General features: G+C 37.9%; 1 protein-coding gene across 8 annotated transcripts in view; it reads right to left on the bottom strand.

The window, feature by feature from the left end:
• The window catches only part of CDC42BPA (CDC42 binding protein kinase alpha), a 200,241-nt gene that overhangs the window by 24,924 nt on the left and 161,334 nt on the right, over positions 1–13,983 (bottom strand). For all 8 annotated transcript variants that reach the window (XM_068940120.1, XM_068940123.1, XM_068940121.1 and 5 more), the window contains 10 exons: positions 12,661–12,780; positions 11,883–11,963; positions 9,921–10,026; positions 8,987–9,123; positions 8,173–8,312; positions 7,213–7,294; positions 5,818–6,034; positions 4,952–5,014; positions 3,415–4,008; positions 1,572–1,669 (listed from right to left, as the gene is read on the bottom strand). In XM_068940120.1, the coding sequence (XP_068796221.1) occupies positions 1,572–1,669; positions 3,415–4,008; positions 4,952–5,014; positions 5,818–6,034; positions 7,213–7,294; positions 8,173–8,312; positions 8,987–9,123; positions 9,921–10,026; positions 11,883–11,963; positions 12,661–12,780 (1,638 nt within the window). The remainder of the gene's footprint in view (positions 1–1,571; positions 1,670–3,414; positions 4,009–4,951; positions 5,015–5,817; positions 6,035–7,212; positions 7,295–8,172; positions 8,313–8,986; positions 9,124–9,920; positions 10,027–11,882; positions 11,964–12,660; positions 12,781–13,983) is intronic.

Genomic DNA, 13,983 nt, shown 5'->3' with positions numbered 1-13,983 from the left:
AATTAGGCAGTGTGAAGTCCACTCCAGAAAAGAACTGTAGGTTGCAGGAAGCAATGCCTCATCTCTTCAGTGACCCATGACTGCTCTCAAGAAGAATAACGGTGAGTCATTAAAGCCAGAATGCAGAGGCAAGGACAATTTCAAATTTAAACTTCTGATTCAATAATCTGTACAAAAAGATCTGCCAAAAATTCCAGTTATTTAAAGACAGAAGATTAATCCTCACTCCTCCCAGTATTTAAATAATACCGTAAGAAGTCTGCTTCATGTAACAATTCTATTTCGTCTATTAGATACACAGAGCACTAAGTTGTGCTTTTATTTGGTGCTAGTATCATGTTACAGTCACGCTTTGCACCTTGATCACGTATATACAGATTGTTACAACATACTCATCTTTGTGATTTTAAATTTCTACAGGAAACAACCATTTCACATTCCGGGCAGTCTGCAAATTCTGCTAGAAACAAACCCTTCATAATAAATTGCCATCTTTGAGTCTCTTACAATTAGCAGCTCTTGTTTGAAGTAGTAATAAATGTAATGAATGACTACCCATTCACTATGCAGGTAGTCTCGAGTCAAACATTAAGCAAAGTACTAAATCACAATCTGATGTGTAGGAAAAAAATGCTCCAACTGCTTAATAACTCAAATTTTTGCAAGGAATAAATTCTTCACTAGCTTTTAAAGCTTCATTGGTAGGACACAGTTTACTACCTTAACTAGGTACTGGTGTTCTTAAAACTAAGGCCAGATACTTTTTGTCTCCTTAAGACGGCTTAATAGCTGAGTACCTCAGCCTTTGCATTATTTATCTTTACAGCATTGCCATATGGTGGCACAATATCCCTTCTGCAGGAAACCGATATGCAGAGAGACTGACTAACACAAGAAGACAGAGAAGATTTCTTACAGTTCTATGTCATTAGAATGCCAATGAAAGGAATTACATTAAAACTAATACAAAGTTGAAAGAGGCCTAAATTATGAAAAAAATTTTTTTTTTTTTTGAATACAGCCAGCAAATATCTCCTAAATACCATGGAAAGTGGTGGTTTTCAAAAAATTCCTTTTCGGTGACACAAATCTGACACCATTTTGGCGTATGTTTGTACCGGATGAACCAAAAATTATTTAATCCTACCTGCTTGTTTACAATGTTCTCGAGCAGCAGAAGATAGGTTTTTGAAGGCATTTTAAAATATCTTAGCATCCTTCATTTTTTGGCAACAACAGAGATACAATCAGTTTCAATGAAACCATATGCAATACATACCGAGGAACTACTCCCTGCAATAATATCAGTAAGTCTAAAATATTCATATGTTCCAGATTTACCTTTCATCTACAATACTGAAACTATGCCCAAAACACACATTTCGTATCTTATATTTCAAACCAAAAGCCTTGGTTTTCCTTGCAGTAGCTCTTCTTTTAGTTCAAGTATGATTAAACAAGCAGCTTTACCGATGACTTCTAACGTGCTTAAAAAACCCTGTCCGACTGCAGTAAAGCCATATTGACATAATGTCATATTCTTTAACTGCTTGATATCAACAGCAAATTACCTTTTTGAGTGGAATAGTCTGAATCCAATCCATGGAGTTCACGTCAAAGATGTCAACTGCATTTTCACTGTATACAGAGAGGTATGGTGCATTGTAACCTGAGAAGGAAGGATTAGGTATATCGTTATGCGCTTTTAGACAGGGTTCATAATATATAATTTCTTATGTGTGCTTAAAGGTATCGATTAAAAAACACAATCCAACAACAATTTTGGTTTGCAAAATGTGTTTTAACTCAACATATTAGCATAAAATTTATTCTGAACGCAAATCACCAGCAACAAAAAAACTGAAACCTCCACATAATTTTCCTTTTGAATTTGCAGAGCCAATCTACTTTTTGAAGTATAAGGGATTGGAATTTACTCTACCAAACACAGATGTAGTCCAAAAATTCTCTTCCTCTAAAAGCCCTATTTTTATTTTGCAAATGATGCGGTGGGAAAATATATCACTGTTGCGCAATAACTGTCATTTCACCAAACTCAGCTCCTAGCTTTTAGACTACGCACTAAATGAACCTCAGCTGGAACTAAGTGCCCTGACATAGTCAAGACAGGCTTGGTATTTTCTTCTAGTTTTAATTCTCTTCCCTTATTTTCCTGATTGTAAAGGGAAATCGGTGCTACTCATCTGGTACATCTCCCCAACATGGAGTTTGTTCCACCAGGACACTTCTGAAGGAGAATTTTGTACTTCCACATCTGCAACAAGACTGCCACGGTCTATCAAGACTAATAAAAGCATCAAATTTGTGTTTAAACGTGACAGCTCTGCTATAAAGTACAAATCTGCTCAGAAGCGGAACGATAACCTCAAGCCACTTCACTAAGGCAATCGAAAACTTTCCACAGATGGCAATGACCAGTACAGGTGGCCTCCATGTGAAAATACCCGGTCTTCAATCTATCCCACAATCTTTTATTTTCATCTATTCATTCTCCAAGTCTCGACACTGTAATAATCACACTCTTGGTTGGAAACTAGAAGAGACTGTCTGTAAAAGTTGCTCCTTCCACATTCAGAAGGGGCTTCACTCACACAAGTCCTCTCCTTCACAGTCGGACTGTATCGCTGTCACAGTGAAGTAAGAAGTCAGACCATTTTGAAAATCAATATATTTTCAATACTGCCTATCACACTTCACCTTGTATTTGGAAAGGAGAGAGGCAGGGTGGAAAAGAGAGGTAAGAGAGGGAAAACTTAAAAACTGACTTTAAAAAAAAAGAACAGAAGAAGAGAGGAGATAAACGAGAAAAGAGCAGACAGAAAAACGTTGAAGAAGAGAGAATGTATAAGTAAGGAAAAAAAGGGAACCAAAAAAAACCAGTGAACAGGATAAACACCATAAGGGAAGACAAGTCAAGTACCAGATCCTGATGATTCTGAACATCACGAATGTTTGAATCACAACGATGACCTAAAGTACAGTCAAATTTTAAGGCTCTGAATGCCAACAGTTTAGTTCCAGTGGTTCTGAATGCATAAAAAGATCCCTTTAGCTCTGTAGGACCTGAGGACTTTCGGCTGATTTAGAGATCAGCTCACGTGTTTAGGCATTTAATACGAGGTAACCACGTTTGAAATCCTGACCCTTGACTCTTCTTTAAGTTAGAGCAGTATAGGTCAGTTACAGAGCTGTCAAAACTAGCATCAGTGAGACCAGAACCAAACCCTCTGACCAGATTTTAAGATGCTGACAGAAGTTGAGAGACTTCATTTATCTGTCAGGTAATTTTGCTTGAATTTCACATCAGATGGCAAGTCGCATCAAATGGGGATATTAATACAAGTGGTGGTCATTTCAATGTACGATAGCAAGTATACACAGAGAACAACTTACAGCAAGAAGATGGAGTTGCGGGCCACATCAGTTCTTGTTGTCTAGATCTTCGGCCCTGGCAGTCAACGTAAACCCCTACGCTGCTAAAACACAGCAGGTATTCTTTATTTGAGATTTCGACTGCGCAGATGGCATCAGTTGGCTGCTGTGAGATAAATGATAGTGTGTGGTCATCTGGATGGAGCAGACTGTATGGGCTACCTTCTCCATGAAGGGGATATTTTAAGAAACCTGACTGGTAGCCCACACAGAGACGCTCACTGAAGACTGACATCCACTGGACATTCCCCTGGACTTGGATCTCCTTGATCTTTTTGTGACGTGTCTTACTCTGATTCAGTTCATAACAGAGGACCTGCCTTTTCATAGCTACACATAGGCAAGTAAGGGCTCCATGGCGCACATGTCCAGAAACTACAGACTGGCAGCCTTTTGTTTCTGCCAACTTATAAAACTCAGTCTCCCTTCCATCCAGGGCAGCCATAGGGAAAAGCCGCACGTGACGGTTTCGTCCTGAGATCACTGCAATGAGCTGTTCATTTGGGATAAGCTCAATCTGATGAACCTTCTTATTGTCACCAACACGAATAATCTCTAAAAACAGAACAAAACAAAACCCCAAATCTAAATAAACAATGTTAAAGTGTAAATTGGTTAAAAATATATGTATTTGCAAAGGACTAAGCTATAACTCAAACCCAAGAAATTCCCTCTATTGCTTCCTTGTGATATCAAAGAATACAGAGTCAAAACTTGTGTGTTGAATAGTATTAAATGCGGTGATGCTGGACAGACCTTTGGCATTTCCCCGTCAGAAAAAGGGAGGAGTAGATTCTACGCAATGAAACTGCAGTATTATTTCAGTATTCATTTCAAAGGCTGTTTATAGCCAGAAAAATTACTGAATAACGAAAAAAAAAACCCTGCAATTAAACCCACTGCTTGTTGAATTAGCTTTAGCATCTGTTATTACGTCTCTTAACTTTACTGAACGTAAGCTCCCATCTCCAGTGCCAAGGGGGAGGTTACTGAGAAGATGAAGTATACTCCCTACTGAGGTACACAGCAGGAGAATAAGAGACAATAATAATGAATTGAAAAAGGAGAGGTTCCACCTGGATATAGGGAAGAAAATGTTTTGCTGTGAGTCTAACTAAATATTGGAACAGGCTGCCCAGAGATGTTCTGGCATCTCTGTCATTGGATATTTTCAAGGCTCGACTGGACAAAGCCCTTGGCCACCCGGTCTAAATTCACTATTGACCCTGCTTCAAAAAAAACGAATAAAATCTTCAGCTGCATTCCAGATGCTGGATCTTTGTTACTGGAAACGATACACAAAACAGAAAGCACACAGAACGGCTTGGTTTTCAGCTCTTATACGGGGCTGTCCAGCTGATAACCTTTCATATTGTAAATTGAGAAAAATGAAACCAGAGGATACGGAAAGAGAACAAAGCTTACAAAATCACTGTCTGAATACTTAACGATACTTTCGTAATATTACGATAATTACTACCAGTTCTTGATTTCTTACCGTCTTTGGTGACGTGCACAACAAATAACCCTTCTTCATTGCCCAGAGCTATTCTTTCATGGTCTGTGATATTAAAGAAAAATAAAGGTTATCTTTCTTCAGAAATACTTCAACACAAGTGATAATTCTGATTAAGAGAGATAGTTCTTTAATATCTTGAGATAAACAAATATAAAGCCAAACAAAACACATTCATGTAACAGAAAAAACATTAGTAATCTCCCCAATATTTTTCAAATTTCTCAAAGAAAAGTCTTTTCCCATTTCTCACATTTGTTGAAATAACACGAAGAAACTTTATTTTAACAAACCACTCAGGGCACTTACGTGTATCACTGGCTTTGCAGTCAACAACTGTAACATCACATTTAAATAATCTGAGTATAACAAAACTTGCACAGTAGCATTTAAAAGGACTGATTTGGCTCTCTGCTCTCTAATTTTCTCTCTGGCCCCACAAGCAGATTTTTGTAAAGCCAGTGATTCAAATCTAGTCTATAGCGCTAATTTTGCCTAGTTAAGGAAGTATATTTACAGAATACCAGAAGAGTCATATCCAGCTGTCAGTCAAAAATGATCGATAATTATAGGCGTGTGCGTAGGGGGAAGTTCCTTACAGATCTGACAGAGGCACAGCACAGTGAACGTTTCTGTCATAAGCCCATAAATATGGGATGAAAAACACTAAATATTATTTGTTCAGGAGATAACGTCATTTACTATGTTTTTGGCTCAAAAAGCATGCTTTCAGCATACCTGTTGAAGAGGCAATCATGGATCAACTACGTTAGTCTGCTTTATTCAGGTAAAATGAGAATCTCTAATAAGAGATTCTTCCAAGAGCATTCTTCCTACTCATTTCGTACCTATGATTGCTGCTGACTGCGTTGTTTTGATGAGGGGTAAGGTGCTGTCATAAGCCTCTTTTGGAACATAGACTGAACGGTCTTTGAGTTTGTTTTTCTTCAAGATCCTATGCAATTCATTCAAGACTCCTACCCACTTGCTTTTTTCATTCTCACCGTCTGCTAGAATCAGGATTGAACACTTATTACTGGACGCAGAGAGCTGGGATGCTGTGACCTGAAAAATTTTAAATACATAATTTAAGCCATAAGTGATAAAAAAAAAATTTCATCATGATCACTGATATGAGGATATTAGATGCCCGTAAAGGCTGTTTTACTTAGCTGTCTGTACTGAGAATGCAAGAATTTACCCTTAGTTAATAGGAAACTCTAACATAATCCAGAATCCACAGCAGAAAATACTACAGACTATGACTAACTCAGCAAAATATGAGAAAACTTCAATTTCATTCTAAACGCATTTGTATTTACTCTAAAATCTCCACCCTCTATTTACGAGGCATCTGTTCTTCACAGCAATTTTTAAACGTTTGTTACAAAATATTTTCCATTTTTGAAGACCAATAATTCTTGTTAATAATTTAATGAAATGGGAAGGGTATTTATGAAAGAATGATCTACGACCCTTTTCACGCATTTGGTACAGCTACTACAGATTATAGTGAAAGCCCCCTTCCAGGTTTGCCTCCTTTTAACGTGCAGAATGATGAACGGTGGAAAAGTAGTGGAAAAACAAGGAGTGAAAAGCAACGGTATAGTAAAGAAACGATGGAGGGATTAATAAAACCAACACCAAAGATATTTCAGTGAGGTCAAGGCTTCAATGAAACGTCTACTAAAAGTAAGAGTAATATTAGCAAAAGCCAATGACAACAACATTCTGAGATCAGGTCTCTGATATAAATGTTTTACCAAATATTTTTGTACTAGATTCCTATACTAACTACCTGATGAATGGCAGTTTTTAAAAGATCCAATGCTCATTTACGAAGAAAACACACACAATAAAGGCTTGAGGAATAAGAATAATACAACAAATTAAACTGAGAAGCAGAAGACCGAACTTTAGAAAACGAAAACGCATAAGGTCCTGTAGAACAGCAGAAATTACAGATGACTAACAAGTTGAGAAAAATACATCTTATTGTGAAGGTTAGAAAATAAAATCCACGTTAAAGGGGAGATCAGAGTGTGTCTAAAGGTACCACCACTATTTGTATCATGCAAACGAGGTATGTACAGAACTTATGCACTGCTGCAGCCATGGATACAACATGACCAGAGCTTGCAAAGGAGAGAAAATACTAGCAGACAGTCAGTGAATGCACACTGTACATCACACTGGGAAACACTGTACTTCTGGATTGGCAAGTTCAAGACATATGTACTTACTCTAAAGATACAGGGAATATCTTTTCGATTTGCATGGATGACATCAGAGGCCAAGACGGAACTCACTGAGAATTCTTCATCCCTTAGGGAGACCACAAACACCATTTAAATAGAGTTAAAGAGAACAAAAGTCTGTAAGTTTCTTTTTAACTTTCATTTCCATAGCACCAACAGTCTTGTTTTGTTAAGGACACAAGAAGATAGCACCGAGATCTAATTTTTAAAATAATTCTGACTTTCATCTATGTCTGCAGATATAACTCACAAATGTAATATAACATAATTAATTTCTGATGAAAGCTCACTAAGATAAAGCTATTCAGAATATCTGTTTTCGTCTCTTTACGTTAAAAACTTTAGAAAGTAAACTTAAAAAACAGACCAGACCAAGCTCACCCCTCCCAACTCTTTCATAAAAATCTGCATTCACTAGAAGCTATAAATGACAGTGGTTGAGATTTCCTGAATAAACAAATCTAGATCTTCAGAGATGAGCTTTACTCTTAGTTGGGTATGCTGAATATCCTCAATCTCCAATGAAGTCAGCAGGCTTTCAGTAATTCAGAAGACAGACAGAAACAACCTATTCAGCCTTTCTGAATCAAAAACTGTATACGTTTTATGCTGTAACAAAGTTTTGTCTGTCTTTCAAAATTGCATTTGACCACAAAAGAAAGTAATTTTCTTCTTTACTCATTCCAGATCTTCCACATAGCTGGACAGATGCATTTAGGCACAAAAAGTAATAATGAAGTTAAAATTACCACATGTGAACACACGAGCGGAGTTTGGGCTAACTTCAAATACTGCTTTTTCTAGCAGAAGTTAGAGGCCCTGAACAAAGATTACAATGTTTCATACATGCCCTGGAGCTTGCTTACTGATTTTGCAAAAAGGAAGGGAGGAAAAAAAGTCTCCTAGTGTCCCTGAACAGCTCCCACTCAGTGCCAAACAGCTTACCTCATGTCAATAACCTGACTCACTATCACACTGGGCTGGGAGGCTTTTCCTTCTGCTACATCATACAGGAAGAGTTTGAAATCACAGATCACTGCCAGTGCTCTCTGCCAACCCTTCTTTACTCCAGCTGGTTTTGGTACCTTTAGCAAAACAAATTCTGATTAACTCTCTTTAAGCTTGTGTCCAATCAAAAATGAAACAGTGCAAATATCAATTCTCTCATCTACTCTGACAAGTTTGTGTTCAGTGATAACGTCAAGCAACACAAGCAATAGCACTTGTGCAGTAAGAACATAAAATACAGCTGTACACATACCACGACGTATTATTTAAAAATTCACAGCACCACAGATTCTCTCTTCTTAATTCACAAGCTCATTCAAATATATATTCGTAAAGATATGTTGAGAAAGAAACGTAACTCTACTTTGTCAGTGGGCACCTGGCTCAAACTACATATAGTAGCTTTTTAGTATTTCTTTACTAACATCCTCATTAGAAAAAATGACCCTAACCAGCACTAGGGTTAACAGAAAAACTGACTGGCCCTGGAAGACAATCGGATCTTGAGATGGTCTGTTCAAGACCTGCTCAAAAAACAATGGCTGACAGAGAGGGAGAGAGAATTACTTTTGAAAATGCTGGAGCTGCTTCATAAAGATTTAGGTCTTATTTTCCAAACTGTTACCTTAAGGTATAACTGACACCCCGCCTCCACCCCCCCCCCCCCCCCCCAATTAAAATAGAGCTAACTTCCAAGTCAAGAAAACGATAACTTTAACATAAGTGTCCAAAGGCAGCACCTGATACTTACACGGACATGCCCTTCATACGCTGTTCCTATGCCTTTCTGCGGATCTATCCCCAAGGGACCCTTAGTCTGCTCGGGAGGGATCGGACATACTGCAGGGGCCTTGTCTGCACAGGTCACGTGGCAGGAGAATCCACATACTTGTAAGAAGGAGGAGAAACAAAACAATTCGATGATTATTTCTTTTGCAGTGCAAAAGCTATGACAATGATGATGACATACATAAAGTGGTCGTCTTTTTTTTTTTTTTTTTTTTTTTTGAAGTGCGTACAGTTGACCACCAATAACTGAATAGTTTCACTGAACTTTGCTACACCAAGGCAGAAAGGTAAGCTCACATACAGTAGCAGCACATGATTTGAACTGATCTAACTTCAGATTTTCCCACTCTCAGAGCTGTATGGATACACAGTTCGATTTCATTCAGGTAAGAAAGAGCCTAATGAGAAGCTCAAATTGGAATAATTGGTGTATCGTTTTTTTCTAGGCCACTGGTAACTCCTCTAAATGACATGCATTACCCTGTGCCTGTACAAACCTAGAGTAAATCCCTCCCGGAAGAGAGAAAATTTGGTACCGAGTAACAAAGCTGTCTTGCGTTTTGCTCTTAGTCATAAAGCAAAACTACTGTCAGCACACTTGACCCACTGACCGTTGCCCCTTACTGCTGTTTTAAATTTAAAAAAAAAAAAAAAAAAAATCTAAACTAAGCTTATTGCCAGCAACCAGAATAAACGTGCCCCCGGTCAACTGGGTAACCCGTTACGTAAGTTACTCAAAATGCTTGGCTTTCAATGTCGAAAGACTGCAGCATGAGAATACATTCTGTTATGCAAACTGTAAACATAAAAGACTCCTGCACTACTGCACCCTAACATTTACTATGCAACTTGCATCTACAAAAACTTCAATTCCCATTTCTTTTACTCATACTTACCTTCACAAGTGCAGCCCTGTCTTATTAAACCAACCATCAGCGACGTGCATTGATTGCATTTTGTTGGGGTATTAAATGATTTCACTACAAACTGGTGGGCTTTAGGCTGTGAAACAAACAGACAAGGATGTTAACACAACGCTTTTGGAGAAGAACAGTTATTTTTTCACAGACATAAAAGTGTATAGGTGTATTTACAAACGTAACTTACTTGTGTTTGCTGAAACGAAACCTGAGTTCCTGGCATATGGGCTGAAAACATTCTTTATCAGTGCTTGTGATTGATAGCTTACACCATCCCCTGTAAACTAAACCATGGAAACTGGACCTTGCCTCGGTACCTGAAGTCACTTCCATCACAGATAGGAAAATTGCCAAGGTCTGTCTACAAATTATCCCGTTACACTCCAGAAGCTGAATAGATGGGTGTATGTGTTTTCCAAGAGGCACATTCAAATGCTTAGCTGCAAGGAGGGTTGCCTTAGCTGAAAGCAAAGCATCATACTTTTTCTAAATTCTAACTTTTATGCCAGAAAGAATGACAGAGTCCAGTTTTACGGTGTCAGGCAGAGGCAATTTCAGAATACACAATTTAAAAGCAAGAGTACAGATGACACGGATTTTGAAGGGACTTCTCCTTAGTTCCTGGGAACACAGACTATAATCTATAAGAATAACGTACGTGATCTGAAATAAGACAACTTCTGCAGGCTACTTCAATGGCTACGAATATTAAAATTTTATTCACTTTCCGGTTTTTCAGAGCATAAGATATCACACTTAAGGGCTCAAACTTCATCCATATTTAATGACAGTTTTACTGTTACTCTAGGAGCTTTCTGTCTACAGATAGAAGGCTTATTTTGAAACTGCAGAGGAACAAAACGTAGCTTCAAAAACTAACGCAATCCTAAAAGAAGGCTCCTTAGGAAACATAATAAATTAGAAGACCAATCATTATGCAGTGTTTTGGCAAAATGCTTGCAGAAATGGAATAACGTGCACAGTACAAACTATTTCACATGATTTCAAGTGCAAATACATACGATAATTTTTAATTGATCTATTAAAAATATTGCCAAAAATATTGCCGACACAAGACATTGCCTGCAGAAACAACTTTCTTAGCTTTTCTTTACACAAATGAAAAAAGTCTTCTGCTACTTTGTCATTTATCAAAGTCGTGAAACAGATCTATTTCAAAGGCTTACCTGATTAATTGCAAAAACACTGTTTTTTATATTCCTAAGCCACTGAGATACTTCGGAAACTTTTATGAGAAAATTTTTCCTTTAAGAGCTTGTATCCTGTTCCTCATTTATTTGACTATATGCAATTCCTCTATGAATTCGTGTACACTGCCTCATTCTGCCAGTGGCAACTTAATTTCAACAGCTGATGTAAAATAAGTATTTAGGCAAGCAAAAAGCAGAAAGATGGAAAAACTGGATTTCCTTTTCCCAACCCAGAGCCGTAGCGCTCACTCTCCATTGCTTCTCCCCCCCCCCCCCCAAAAAAAAAAAAAAAACACCACACTATGGTTTCACTCAGGCTCACTCTTTGCCTTTTCTCAAAATAATCATCTGTGCTAATCCGAGACATCAATTTTATTACATGCAGAGCACAGAGGCAGCTTGCTCAGCCAGACGCTGAAAAACGGCCTCTTCCTAGGAAGTCTCTTTTCCTTTCAGTACGTTCCAGTACGAACATTTCCTTCTAACGTCCACTTATGTTTTTCCTAGGCACTGGCATGCTTAGTCCAACCTGTCGCGCTGCAGAGCACAAGAACGCAACAGCATTCTGCACCAGAATCAGCATCATCAACAGCAATCAGCATTCATTTAAAATAACTCTTCCAAGCAGCTCTAGTAAGATTATTCTGACAGTTCTCCCGAAGCTGTTGCCCAGGAGTGGTATTTTTCCCCCTTACTGTACAGACCACGTGAACGCTTGACTGAGTACCTTTGGTGCAGGGAGTCCCGATCCAATATAGGCTGTCCTCATGGTTGGTGTGTGAATTGAACGGGGAGGATGATCTGTAACCTGAACAAAGCCCCCAAAGGTTCAAATACGCATTATCAAAGACAGCTCGAGTAAAACGAAAACACTATAACCTGCCCCCCCGCACACCTCCTAGGCAGACAAGGAACGAAACCACATTGATTAACACAGGCAGGGACTCAAGAAAACAGATCTTACTTCTCAGCAAAACGGTGTATAAGATTAATTTCTTACACGACAAAAAGAGTTCTGTATTATCTGCAACACTTGACTGAACCTTTTCCCATATAATCAGGAGGTTAAATTATTTTAATGGAAAGGGGATATATTATTACAGTCGCAGAGCCTTGTTAATATTTTGCATTGACTATATCTTCAACAGCGCTCTGAAATGTGCTGTTACACCAAACTACAGTATAACATTGACTTTTTGCAAACATATCCTTAGTCATGATTATTTAAGAAAAGTTAGGAGGAGAGACCGTATCTAATAAGCGATTCCACATATATTCCCCAGTCCGAATCAACTAACTGTATTTGAAAGGAAATTTAGTGTTCTCCAACATACAGTTCACCAGTAGTGCAGTGGGCTATTTACAATGTCCTAAATTGTCCCTGCAAAGGAACGAGTTTCAATCTGAACAAAAGGATTTGCAACAGTAATTTTTATGAGATTCAAACTGCTACTCCTTACAAAAAAGAAAAAAAAAAAAAAGTAAAATTTGTCGACATCGAGTACCTCAATCGGTTCAATCTCACTAGCTGTAGAAGGAGACCTTGATCTTGAATGGAGGTGAGACTTGATATCTTCATCCCGTGATGGCGTATTAGACAACGTAAAGTTCTCAACTGAATCGATCTATGGAAACAATTCAAGAGGAAAACACAAAAAACCACAAACAAATAAATCAACGACATTCTTAAAAAAAAAAAAAAAAAAGATTTCCTGACTTTCACCAAAATAAAATATGGAAGCTGTAAAATTCCTAAAAAGAGAACCGAGAGAAACAATTCTGTTTTAAGTGATTCCCTGATTAAGCTACAAAAACTAAAGGAAAGTTCTTGAATATGAACACGTCAAGACTTCTGCTGAGAGCTGAGCACATGCATACCAGCTGCTAGTTCAGGGGCCTGATGAGTGCTCGAAGAGAATTTTAAAGGCTGAATATTTTCTAAGCACTACTGTTCTGTCCACCTGCAGTAGAGATTTGTTAGGAATGAACTCCCAAATACCTAAATCATTACCAACACATTTAGGAGAAAACAAGGAGGAAAAAGCAAAGTAACCATTGTATTTCCTTAGGTTAGTGTTAATAATATACCCAGAGAGTTGATTTTTTGCACACCATTTCAACTACAAAAAGGGAACCCAACTTTATTAGAATACAGTTTATTCAGGGGGCTTTTTTCTTGGTCCTTGTTATACAACAAAACTAAGTCAAACATCGGACGATAATGAACAACAGGGCATGTTGGTATGATTGTATATTTTGGATAACAAGCCATCTTGGATGAATCTTTGTCAATGCAGCTGAAAATGAGAGAAAGGAGGAGACTTCTACAAGTCATCTACAAGTCTACATTTTCTATGTTAGTTCGGATTTAAAAAAAAATCTTCTTAAAGTGAGCTGAGGATACTTTTCTCCGCAAATAACAAAACCAAAAGCTGGGGGCCTAAAGGAGGCCCTATTGCACGTCCATCTTTTCTGCAGAAACGTTATCAATGTTTGTCCCATTGCTAAGGATTCGGCTACCGTGGTATTCCACAAAATAAAATATGCAGCAACCTTTACAGAAAATATTTGAACATTACAATGATTTTTTCCTCATTTGCCATTGACACCACACTAAGAATTCCACAAACATTACTGCTTTTAAGAGAATAAAAATCTATTTCCCAGACAATCCTATTCATGCATATACAGTCCTGTTCTCTAAAAAGTCAGTCATGGTAGTGAACAGGTGCAGGTGCAAATTTTTTTTTTTTTTTTTTTTAAACGAGTAGCGAGTTAAGTTTGAAGGCTTCTAGTTCTACCACAGCCTTCAAAAAAATCAACTAGCA

The sequence above is a fragment of the Struthio camelus genome, chromosome 3 (genome assembly GCF_040807025.1).
Source record: "Struthio camelus isolate bStrCam1 chromosome 3, bStrCam1.hap1, whole genome shotgun sequence".
Lineage (NCBI taxonomy): Eukaryota > Metazoa > Chordata > Aves > Struthioniformes > Struthionidae > Struthio > Struthio camelus.
The sequence above is the reverse complement of the archived record's forward strand: the minus strand, read 5'-3'. Positions and strand labels throughout refer to the sequence as shown.